At 49.1% G+C, this 12,937-nt stretch overlaps 1 protein-coding gene across 1 annotated transcript in view; it reads left to right on the top strand.

The window, feature by feature from the left end:
• The window catches only part of LOC145339221 (cGMP-dependent 3',5'-cyclic phosphodiesterase-like), a gene marked incomplete at both ends in the record, with an annotated part of 143,738 nt that overhangs the window by 93,060 nt on the left and 37,741 nt on the right, over positions 1 to 12,937 (top strand). The window contains one exon of the mRNA XM_080183617.1: positions 5,306 to 5,380. Within this exon, the coding sequence (XP_080039743.1) occupies positions 5,306 to 5,380 (75 nt within the window). The remainder of the gene's footprint in view (positions 1 to 5,305; positions 5,381 to 12,937) is intronic.

The raw sequence follows: 12,937 nt of genomic DNA, 5'->3' as shown, positions 1-12,937 counted from the left end.
CTGAATTAGGGGGCAGGCCCGTGATGAATCCCCTCTCTATCTTTGGGTCCAGAAGAGCGCAAGAAATAGGAGCAGGAGAAGGCCATTCGGTCCCTCAGGCCTGCTCTGCCCACCAGTCAAGGAGACCATGGCTGACCTGATTGTGGCCTTCTCTCCGCCTTGCTGTCCTCACACCCCCTCCCCATAACCTTTGGCCACCTTGTCAATCTGCCCACCTCAGTCTTGAATGAGCCAACCGCTACAGCTCGCTGGGAAGAAGAATTCCAGTCACCCCCTGAAGCAACTCCCAATTGCACCCCCTTGTCCTAGAATCCCCCCCGCGGGGAGGAAACTTCCTCTCAGCATCCACCCCCGTGAAGCCCTCTCAGAATCTTCTGTTTCAATAACTCTTCAATTAGTCCCAGCCCGCTCAACTTTTCCTTGTAGGACGACCCCCTTCATCCCAGGAATCAGCCCGGTGAACCTTCCACTGAACAATCCCAGTGCGAGTCTAACCCCTGCTTGTATAAGGGAGGGTGTGTGGTCTTTGTTGAGTTCCGACAGGGCAATGCGAAACGAGGCCTCCTGCTGCTAAAATTCCGATACTTTCTCTGCCGTGTGTGGAAGTGTAAACTTGAATCGGGCGCTGACTTTGGACACCGTTCAGTGCCTCCCACAGAGAGCCAGAGACATGTCCACAATCTGGAAAAGGACATTTGCGCTGGCGTGATTCTATTCTCTATCCCTTGTGTTTCTCCCCAGCGTTGCTGCTGGAAGACGTTTGCACCCCCCAACCCCCCCACACCCCACCCCCAACCCCCCACCACCCCCCACCCACCCCCACACCCCCACACCCCACCCCCCTACCCCACCACCCCCCATCCCCCCATCCCCCACCACCCCCCACCCCATCCCCCACCCCTCCACCCCAATCCCCTACCCCCGCCCTCGGCCCCTCCCCGCACCCCCCCCCCCCCCCAACTCTCTGTCAGTGACTGCTCAGGGATATTGCGTGTTCGGCAGTGTAATGCAGTTCCATCGTGTAAACACAGCTGGGAGTTTTCTCTCCAAGGCTTCTGGCAAATATTTATGCGAGCGGACCCTGCTCTGTGTCCCTCACCCCCCTCCGCCTGCGCGCTCCCATGTTGGGTGTTCACCAGTGATGACAGGCTGCTGTTGAAATCAGCACACCCCCTCCCTAACCTCCACACCCCCACCCCCACCTCCACACCCCCACCCCCCACCCCTCCCGACGCACTGCACTCTTTACAGCAGCTTCTGAGGAAGATGCAGAATCCCTTTCAGATGGAGTTGTTGCTATGTCGCTGGATGATGGGCCTTGTACCTAAGGAAGGACGTGCCGGCCTTGGAAAGGGTCCAGAGGAGCTTCACAGCAATGATCCCTGGAATGAAGAGCTTGTTGTGTGAGGAACGGGTTGAAGACTCTGGGTCTGTACTTGTTGGAGTTTAGAAGGATGAGGGGGGATCTTATTGAGACTTACAGGATACTGCGAGGCCCTGGATAGAGTGGATCTAGCAGGAAAAACTAGAACCAGAGGGTTCAACCTCAGGCTAAAGGGACGATCCTTTAAAACAGAGATGAGGAGGAATTTCTTCAGCCAGAGAGTGGGGAATCTGGTGAACTCTTTGCCGCAGAAGGCTGTGGGGGCCGGGTCATTGAGTGTCTTTCAGACAGAGATAGATAGGTTCCTGATCAATAAGGGGATCAGGGGTTGTGGGGAAAAGGGCAGGAGAATGGGGGTGAGAAAAATATCAGCCATGATTGAATGGCAGAGCAGACTCGATGGGCTGAGTGGCCTAATTCTGCTCCTATGTCTTATGGTCTCATAGATCGATCCAGCAGCCTGGAATGAAGATTATGGGATCACACAATCCCTACAATGCAGGAGGAGGCCATTCAGCCCTTCGAGTCCACACCGACGCTCTGACGAGGGTAATTAGGCAACTAAAGCTGACCCTTGTGCACAGTGTTTGAGTGAAGAAGATAACTATTTTAACGATTTTGATTTGATTATTGTCACGTGGGGATTATCACATCTGGGGTGGCACGGTAGCACAATGATCAGCACTGATGCCTCACTGCGCCAGGGACCTGGGTTCAATTCCTGGCTTGGGTCACTGTCTGTGTGGAGTTTGCATGTTCTCTCCCATGTGTGGGTTTCCTCCGGGTGCTCCAGTTTCCTCCTACAATCCAAAGATTGTGAGTTAGGTAGATTGGCCATGATAAATTGACCCTTAGTGTCAGGGGGATTAGCAGGGTAAATATGTGGGTCCATGTGGATAGGGTTGGATTGCTGTCAGTTCAGGCTCGATGTGCCAAATTGCCTCATTCTTTGCTCTACAGATTCTATGATTCTATATTAGTATACAGTGAAAAGTATAGTTTCTTGCAGCTTACGCAGACAAAGCATACCGGACATAGAGAAGGAAGGAAAGAGTGCAGAATGTAATGTTACAGTCATAGCTAGGGTGTAGAGAAAGATCAACTTAATGCAAGGTAGGTTCATTCAAAAGTTGTTCTTGAGTCGGTCGGTACGTGACCTCAGACTTTTGTATCTTTTTCCCGATGGAAGAAGTTGGAAGAGAGAATGTCCGGGAGTGAGTGAGGTCCTTAATTATGCTGGCTGCTTTTCTGAGGCAGTGGGAAGTGTAGACAGAGTCAATGGATGGGAGGCTGGTTTGAGTGATGGATTGGGCTTCATTCACGATCTTTTGTAGTTCATTACGGTCTTGGGCAGAGCAGGAGCCCAGACCAAGCTGTGATACAACCAGAAAGAATGCTTTCTATGGGGCATCGTAAAAGTTAGTGAGAGTTGTAGTTGACGTGCCAAATTTCCTTAATCTTCTGAGAAAGTAGAGGTGTTGGTGGGACTTTCTTAACTATAACGTTGGCATGGTGGGCCCTTCTCTGATCAGAACCTTCCACACAGCTGACGAAGGAACACCGTTTCCGAAAGCTTGTGAGATTACTACCAAATAAACTGGTTGGACTCTAATCTGGTGTTGTGAGACTTCTCACTGGGGGGACAAGGACAGTTCGTTCATGATCTGGACAGGAGGACGCCTAGACAGGGGCATGTTCTCCACCACTATGCTTCCTGCAGTCGATGACAATTTCCTTTGCTTTGTTGACATTAAGGGAGAGATTATCGTTGCCGCACCAGCTCACCAGATTCTCTATCTCTTTCCTGTGCTCCGTCTCGTCATTTTTGAGCTTCGACCCACTATGGTGTTGAAAACCAGGTTGGAGGGGAATTTGGCCACAGTTGCATAAGGAGGATAGAAAGGGATTAAGGACACACCGTTACCGAGTTCATCATCACTGATCCCTGTTAAAGAGGGAGATCCACACTTTCCTTCCACAGGTCGGGAATAGCTGAACTGGGGGACTTTCTGACTTAGTGAATCTGACCTTCAAGAATGCCTGCCTGCAGCTAAAATTCTCAGCTGGAGTTTAGGGAAAGGCTGAAATGGGGTTCAGTGCGGCCTGCCTCTGTGCCCTGGCACCCTGTTTGAATAAATGAAGCTTAACAACAAAGTATGCGCCAGTCTTAATGCCAGCTCCAAAGTTGTACCCGTTGGACCTGGCACTCAGCAGGAACAGCCTTGCTTGAAAGTGAGCTAAAGAAATGTTAGCTGGACCTGTGTAAGAATGATGGGCCACTGTGTGGTTTACGCGACAGGGGTCCTTCACACGGATCACGGTGTCTATGTACATATGGGCTGTCCAAGACACACAAAGGTGATGTCCCCTTACACCTTTATCTTGTCCTTGACCAGTTCTACACAGTGTGAACATAAGAACATAAGAACATAAGAAATAGGAGCAGGAGTAGGCCATCTAGCCCTTCGAGCCTGCCCCGCCATTCAATAAGATCATGGCTGATCTGTTGTGGCTCAGTTCCACTTTCCCGCCCTCTCCCCATAACCCTTAATCCCCTCTCTTATCAAGAACCCATCAACCCGCTTCTTAAAAATATTTAGCGAGGCAGCCTCCACCACTTCAACGGGCAGAGAATTCCAGAGATTCACCACCCTTTGAGTGAAGAAGTTCCTCCTCAACTCCGTTCTAAACCGCCTCCCCTTTATCTTGAGGCTGTGCCCCCTAGTCCTACTGTCTTTTTTGAGCGGGAAGAGTCTCTCCACCTCTATCCTATCCATCCCATTCATCATCTTATACGTCTCAATGAGATCTCCCCTCATTCTTCTAAACTCTAACGAGTACAAGCCTAGTTTATTCAGCCTCTCCTCATAGCTCAATCCCCTCAACTCCGGTATCAGCCTAGTAAACCTCCTCTGCACTCCCTCCAGGGCCAAAATATCCTTGCACAGGTGCGGCGCCCAAAACTGCACACAGTACTCCAGCTGCGGCCTCACCAATGCCCTATACAGCTGCAGCAAGACCTCCCTACTTTTATATTCAATCCCCCTCGCTATGAAGGCCAGCATCCCATTCGCCTTCCTGACCACCTGCTGCACCTGCAAGCTGGGTTTTTGCGACTCATGCACAAGGACCCCGAGGTCCCTCTGCACCGTCGCCTGCTGCAGTTTTTCGCCACGTAATGGTTGGACGAGATGCTATAACCAGATCCGAGCAAATTGGCTACCTGCGCAGTGAAGGATTTGCGAAGACCACACAGGGCTTCCATATCAATGGCAATGCCAAGTCCGTGTGCCCATTCAACATGGGTATGTTTGCATTGCTTGGCAGTTGACTGTCAGTTCCCATCAACTGGTGCATTCTCCATGGGAATGCCTCCACCAATCAGAGCCCACTTGCCAACCAATCAGCACTCTTTCCTCATGCAGTATAAATGTTTCAGGCGGGAATTTACGGCCTTGCTCACCCTGAAACCATAACATCCCTCCCAAGGTCAAGGGACCTTTCCATTGTCCACCCGTCGCCCCCTCCGTTTTCCGTGGCAGGCGGGGTAGTAAAATTCCGGCCATTGCTTCCCTTGGAATTGTACTCTTATGAAATATTCTGATGAGTACGAGGTGAAAGTTTCAACAAAAGTGGGGAGGCGAAGGGTGGGTGATCACTTTTGTAAAGAGACTTGTCAGTGGATTGAATGGAGATGATCCTGGGGATATTAATTACAAAGGATAATGTGGCTTTTTTTCATTGGAGTAAAGATGAACACTTGGCCAACATGGGAGTGGGGGGGGCGGGCGGTGGGAGGGTGAGGGGGGTGGTGGGGAGGGTGGGATTGATTGTAACTGCAGTGCCTCTGTGACCCTGTTTCAATGCTATGAATGCCCAGGAGGAAATGACTAACTCAAGCCTGTTCTGCTCTCCCTCCAGTTGCAACAGGAGACTCAGTCGATGTGTTGCTGCATGCTGGTGCTCTCAGAAGACAACAGCCAACTCTTCTGCCGGGTCAGTGCTGGGCTTGGGCTGGTCAGAGTGTCTTTGTAATTGGGACAAAGAACAAAGAACAGCACAGTGCAGGGACAGGCCCACCAAGACTGCACCAATCATGTTATCCTATCTAGGCCAACCACCTGCATCCCTCTGCTCCCTGTCTGTCCCTGTGTCTATCCAGATAAGAAACTCCAGATAGGGGAACAATCTCACACTGTCAGCTGTGAGATGGCCAGTTACCTCATACCTGTTGTGACTCACTGAGCTGCCAGGCTCTCACTCCCCAATTAGAGTGGAAACACACTGGTGAAGGTGAACACTACACTCAGCTCCCAGACCGGGGGACTGACTGTGTTCTGTGCTATTAGGGGGGATTTTGAGAAGACATTAAACCAAGGTCCCATTACAGCAATAAGCTGAGGCACAGAATGTGGTTAGCACTGCTGCCTCACAGCGCCATGGACCCGGCTTCGATTCCCGGCTTGGGTCACTGTCTGTGTGGAGTTTGCGCGTTCTCCCTGTGTCTGCATGGGTTTCCTCCCACAGTCCAAGGATTGATGGATTGGCTATGCTAAATTGACTCTCCCCTAAGTTAATTTGAGTTCGTTTACTTGTTTGGAATGCAAAAGAGCTGCTAAATTGACCCTTAGTGTCAGGGAGGTTAACCCCACATGTGACCCGGTACCAGTTGAAGGAGAACATAAGAACATAAGAAATAGGAGCAGGAGTCGGCCATCTAGCCCTTCGAGCCTGCCCTGCCATTCAATAAGATCATGGCTGATCTGAAGTGGCTCAGTTCCACTTTCCCGCTTTCTCCCCATAACCCTTAATTCCCTTGCCTACCAAAAACCTATCTACCCGTGTCTTAAATGTATTTAGAGAGGTAGCCTCCACCACTTCAACGGGCAGAGAATTCCAGAGATTCGCCACCCTTTGAGTGAAGAAGTTCCTCCTCAACTCCGTTCTAAACTGCTCCCCCCCCCGACTTATCTTGAGGCTGTGCCCTCTAGTCCTGCTATCCTTTCTGAGCGGGAAGAATCTCTCTACCGCTACCCTATCCATCCCCTTCATTATCTTAAAACAACCATCTGTGTGCAGTTAGCCAATCCTTGTCAAGATGTGCAGTCACGTGCCAACCTTTGCATATTGGAGTTTGCACATTCTCCCCATGCCTGCGTGGGCTTCCTTCGGGTGCTCCAGTTTCCTTCCACAATCTAAAGATACGTGGGTTAGGCAGTTTGGCCATGCTAAATTGCTCTCTAGTGTCCAATGATGTGTAGGTTTGGTGTAACGGTCATGGTAAGTGTGTAGGGTTATGGATTAGGGAGGGGATGAGTAAGATAATGTTTCAGAAAGTCATGCAGACTTGATGGGCCAAATGGCCGCCTTCTGCACTGTTGGGATTCTATGATTCTGTGTTGGAAAACGCCAGTTCGAGCGCAGCTGCAGTTCTGACCATCACATTTGGAAAGTGAGGGTCACTTTGAAGAGGGTACAGAGGGGCTGCTGGAACAGGAAGATTTCAGTCAGGAGGGAAGATCAGACCTGCTGGGTTGTTTGATCTGGGGCAGAGGAGACTGAGGGGAAATGCACGAGATGATCGGGGAGAAAGGTGGAGTGGACGAGAAGGGTTACTTCCAATCATTTGAGGAGTCTCTAACTGATGGGCGTGGGGATGGAGAAAGAGGGAGGAGGTTTAAAGGAGATTCAAATCTTTTGAACCAGAGGATGATGGGTGATCGGCAACTCTCTGGTTGACAGATGGATAGAGGCAGAGAGTGCCAGAATATTCTCAGAATTGGCACTGAGTTGAGGAGGAAGTTCTTCACCCAAAGGGGTTGTGAATCTGTGGAATTCCCTGCCCAGTGAAGCAGTTGAGGCTCCCTCATTGAATGTTTTTAAGGAAAGGATAGATACATTTTGAACAGTAAAGGAATTAAGGGTTATGGTGAGCGGGTGGGTAAGTGGAGCTGAGTCCACAAAAAGATCAGCCATGATCTTATTGAATGGCGGAGCAGGCTCGAGGGGCCAGATGGCCGACTCCTGCTCCTAGTCCTTATGTTCTTAGTTCAAAAATACTTGGAAATGCTCTTTGTCACCAACAGAGCTATGGACAAGGAGCTGGAAAGAATGGGATGGGGTTGGAGGGCTACTTGTGGGTCAGTATGAAAACGGTGGGCTGAATGGACTGCCACCACGTTTGAAATTTCAATCATTCTCAGATTTTCCTGTTCTGAGATGTTCGAAGATGGCAGGAGGTGATTTCAGTGGGTGAGAAGGGGTGGGTCAGGAGGGAGGGTGCACCTGGAGACTCTGCTGCCAATCTCTATTCTCAATCAAATCAAGTACATCATGTGGCCACTTTAACAATGCTGATTGCGGGATCTTCCTGTGCAGAAATTAGCTGTTATGTTCCCTACAGCACAATAGTGACTGCCTGCAAGAACATCCTTCCTTGGATCTGGAATGGGCTGATGTTCAAAGTCCAGGTAGAAATGTTACTCTTTCCATCTCACTGTTGATGCACTTATCAAAATCATTTCAGGGGTGTCACTTGGTAGAACCCATTCTGTACGTGTCCTGGGAATGTTTGATAGGGGACAGTGTAGAGGGAGCTTTACTCTGTATCTAACCCCGTGCTGTACCTATCCTGGGAGTGTTTGATGGGGGGACAGTGTAGAGGGAGCTTTAGAACATAGAACATAGAACACTACAGCACAAACAGGCCCTTCAGTCCACGAGTTGCGCCGATCACATCAACACCTACCAATCCATAGACCTATTTATAACCCCCAATCCCATTAAATCCCATATACTCATCCAGAAGTCTTTTAAAAGACCCCAGCGAGTTCGCCTCCACCACCACTGACGGCAGCCGATTCCACTCACTCACCACCCTCTGAGTGAAAAACTTACCCCTAACATCACTTCTGTACTTGCCTCCCCGCACCTTCAATCTGTGTCCTCTCGTAGCGACCATTTCAACCCAGGGAAATAGCCTCTGAGAATCCACCCTATGGGGGACAGTGTAGAGGGAGCTTTACTCTGTATCTAACCCCGTGCTGTCCCTGTCCTGGGAGTGTTTGATGGGGGACAGTGTAGAGGGAGCTTTACTCTGTATCTAACCCCATGCTGTACCTGTCCTGGGAGTGTTTGACTCACTCTGGATGCCTGAGCAGTGTCCTAAAGCAGCAAGATCTTTCTTTGAAAGCTGTTGCTATGACAATTCTATTCACGTTGCAAGGTTAATTTATAATGAGTCCTCAGTGTCTATCTGAAGGAGCTGTGAAGTTGAATAGGAAAAGCCTACATCAGTTTTGAATGTGTTACTTTATTTGTTCTTTTAGAAGAAGGCTCACTCCAATCGCAGTTGAACTCTTGCAATGAATACAGTCATTAACATTCTTCAGATAAAGTGCTTCTTCATTCAGCACGCTTCAGAATGATACTCAAGGCCAATCTCTCAGCAGAACCATGCTGCGCACTGACACACACATCTTCCAGTCTCCTTCCTGCTTCATAATGGTCTGGGCAGCTGTGTGCCTGTCTGCTGCTGATTCGTGTTCCCAGGATTAACCAATGCACTGCCTGGACAGACTCAGTAACAGCGCTGAACAGACAATGGAAAGAATTCTTAACACAGAAGACAGAGAGTGATGGTCTTTATCTGACTGGAGAGCTGTGACTATTGTCATAGAGTCATCGACAAATAGAGGTTTACAGCTTGGGAACGGACCCTTCGGCGCAATTTATTCATGCCACCCTTTTTTTTAAATCACTAAACGATTCCCAATTGCCCACATTTGGCCCATATCTCTCTATACCAATCATACCCATGTAACTGTCAAAATGCTTTCTAAAAGACAAAATTGTACCCATGTCTACTACTGCCTCATCAACCTCTGTGAGAAAAAATTGCCCCTCTGGACACTTTCGTATCTCTCCCCCTCACCTTAAACCTATGCCCTCTAGTTTTAGACTCCCCTACCTTTGGGAAAAGATATTGACTATCTAGCTGATCTGTGCCCCTCATTATTTTATAGACCTCCATAAGGTCACCCCTCAGCCTCCCACGCTCCAGAGAAAAAAGTCCCAGTCTATCTGTCCTCTCCTTATAACTTAAATCATCAAGCCCTGGGAGCATCCTAATAAATCTTTTCTAAACTCTTTCTAGTTTAATAATATCCTTTCTATAATAGGATGACCAGAACTGTACACAGTATTCCAAGTGTGGCCTTACCAATGTCTTGTACAACTTCAACAAGACATCCCAACTCCTGTATTCAATGTTCTGATCGATGAAACCAAGCTTGCCGAATGCCTTCTTCACCACTCTGTCCACCTGTGACTCCACTTTCAAGGAGCTATGAATCTGTACCCCTAGATCTCTTTGTTCTAGAACTGTCCGCAATGCCCTTCCATTAAGTAGGGACCTTGCGGTGAAGGATCCTCTTGGAGAGAGTGATCATTGTATGGTGGAGTTTCTGGTGCAGATGGAGGAGGAGAAAGTGGGTTCCCGGACACGCGTCCTTTGTTTGAATAGAGGTGAGTACGGTAGGATGAGAGAAGAATTGGCAAATGTGGACTGGGGGAGTGCGTTGGAAGGTAGGTCTGCTGAGGAGCAGTGGAGGATCTTTAAGGAGATCTTTCTTGGTGCTCAGCAGAAATTTATTCTGATGGTTAAAAAGGACAGTAGGAAGAGAGGTAATAAGCCGTGGATAACGAAGGAGGTGAAGGAAAGTGTTAAATTAAAAGCGGAGGAATTTAGAGTAGCTAAGAGCAGTGGGCGAGAAGAGGATTGGGAAAGGTTTATATGTCAACAAAGATTGACAAAGAAGTTGATAAAGGAGGGTAGGAGAAGCTATGAGGCTGGGCTAGCACTTAATATAAAAAAGGATAGCAAGAGTTTTTATAAATATATAAAAAGGAAGAGGCTGGCTAGGGTGAACGTTGGTCCTTTAGAGGATGAGAAAGGGGAGCTAGTGGTAGGGGATGGGGATATGGCGAAGGTCTTGAATAACTTTTTTGTTTCTGTCTTCACGGAGGAGGACGTGAATAATTTGCCGGGTGTTAGCGATGGAAAGGTGGTAGGAATGGAGGGTCTTAATGACATTACTGTTACTAGAGAGGCGGTGCTCGACAGACTGGAGGGGCTGATTGTGGACAAGTCCCCAGGACCGGATGGAATGCATCTGAGGGTTCTGAAAGAAATGGCGGAGGTTATAGTGGATGCCTTGGTGGTTATTTTCCAGACGTCGCTGGATTCCGGGGAAGTGCCGGAAGATTGGAAAACGGCTAATGTTACGCCGTTGTTTAAGAAGGGTGCCAGGCAAAAGGCGGGGAATTATAGGCCGGTTAGTTTAACGTCTGTGGTAGGTAAAATGTTAGAATCTGTCATTAAGGAGGAAATTGCGAGGCATCTTGAAGGGAATTGCTTGATAGGGCGGACGCAACACGGTTTCATTAAAGGGAAGTCGTGTCTGACAAATTTACTGGAGTTCTATGAGGATGTGTCTAGGGCAGTGGATAGAGGAGAGCCGGTGGATGTGGTCTTTCTGGATTTTCAGAAGGCGTTTGACAAGGTACCTCACAAGAGGTTATTGCAGAAGGTCAGGGGACATGGAGTTGGGGGTAGGGTGTTAGCGTGGATAGAGGATTGGTTGTCAAATAGGAGGCAGAGAGTGGGGGTCAATGGGTGCTATTCGGATTGGCGGTTGGTGACTAGTGGGGTGCCCCAGGGGTCGGTGCTGGGGCCTCAGCTATTTACCATTTATATAGATGATCTGGAGGAGGGAACCGAGTGCAGGGTGTCGAAATTTGCTGATGACACCAAGATTGGGGGAAAGGCAAATTGTGCGGAGGGTGTGGAGAGTCTGCAGAAGGATCTAGATAGGCTGGGCGAATGGGCCAGGAAATGGCAAATGGAATTTAATGTTGGCAAGTGTGAGGTGGTCCACTTTGGTAGGAAGAATGGTAGGAAGGACTATTACTTACGTGGCGAAAAACTGCAGCAGGCGACGGTGCAGAGGGACCTCGGGGTCCTTGTGCATGAGTCGCAAAAACCCAGCTTGCAGGTGCAGCAGGTGGTCAGGAAGGCGAATGGGATGCTGGCCTTCATAGCGAGGGGGATTGAATATAAAAGTAGGGAGGTCTTGCTGCAGCTGTATAGGGCATTGGTGAGGCCGCAGCTGGAGTACTGTGTGCAGTTTTGGGCGCCGCACCTGCGCAAGGATATTTTGGCCCTGGAGGGAGTGCAGAGGAGGTTTACTAGGCTGATACCGGAGTTGAGGGGATTGAGCTATGAGGAGAGGCTGAATAAACTAGGCTTGTACTCGTTAGAGTTTAGAAGAATGAGGGGAGATCTCATTGAGACGTATAAGATGATGAATGGGATGGATAGGATACAGGTGGAGAGACTCTTCCCGCTCAAAAAAGACAGTAGGACTAGGGGGCACAGCCTCAAGATAAAGGGGAGGCGGTTTAGAACGGAGTTGAGGAGGAACTTCTTCACTCAAAGGGTGGTGAATCTCTGGAATTCTCTGCCCGTTGAAGTGGTGGAGGCTGCCTCGCTAAATATTTTTAAGAAGCAGGTTGATGGGTTCTTGATAAGAGAGGGGATTAAGGGTTATGGGGAGAGGGCGGGAAAGTGGAACTGAGCCACAACAGATCAGCCATGATCTTATTGAATGGCGGGGCAGGCTCGAAGGGCTAGATGGCCTACTCCTGCTCCTATTTCTTATGTTCTTATGTTCTTATGAATAAGTCCAGCCCTGGTTCGATCTACCAAAATGCATCGCCTTGCACTTATCTAAAATAAATTTCATCTGCCATTCGTCAGCCGACTGGCCCAATTGATCAAGATCCTGTTGCAATCCTGGATAACCTTCTTCACTGTCCACTATGCCACCAATTTTGCTGTCATCTGCAAACTTACTAACCATGCCTCCTATATTCTCATCCAAATCATTAATATAAATGACAAATAACAGTGGACCCAGCACTGATCCCTGAGGCACACCGCTGGTCACAGGCCTCCAGTTTAGAAACATAGAAGATAGGAACAAGAGGAGGCCATTCGGCCCTTCGAGCCTGCTCTGCCATTCATCACGATCATGGTTGATCGTCCAACTCAATAGCCTAATCCTGCTTTCTCCCCATAACCTTTGATCCCGTTCACCCCAAGTGCTGTATCCAGCCGCCTCTTGAATACATTCAATGTTTTGGCATCAACTACTTCCTGTGGGAATGAATTCCACAGGCTCACCGGGTGAAGAAATGTCTCCTCATCTCCGTCCTAAATGGTCTACCCTGAATCCTCAGACTGTGACCCCCTGGTTCTGGACCCCCCCACCATCGGGAACATCCTCCCTGCATCTCCCCTGTCTAGTCCTGTTAGAATTTTATAAATCTCTATGAGATCCCCCCCTCATTCGTCTGAACTCCAGTGAAAATAATCCGAACCTGGTCAATGTCTCCTCATACATCAGTCCCTCATCCCAGGAATCAGCCTGGTAAACCTTCACTGCACTCGCTCGAGAGCAAGAACATCCTTCCTCAGAAAAGGAGACCAAA

Source organism: Carcharhinus amblyrhynchos, unplaced genomic scaffold (genome assembly GCF_965287045.1).
Source record: "Carcharhinus amblyrhynchos unplaced genomic scaffold, sCarAmb.v2.hapA chromosome_349, whole genome shotgun sequence".
Lineage (NCBI taxonomy): Eukaryota > Metazoa > Chordata > Chondrichthyes > Carcharhiniformes > Carcharhinidae > Carcharhinus > Carcharhinus amblyrhynchos.
The sequence above is the reverse complement of the archived record's forward strand: the minus strand, read 5'-3'. Positions and strand labels throughout refer to the sequence as shown.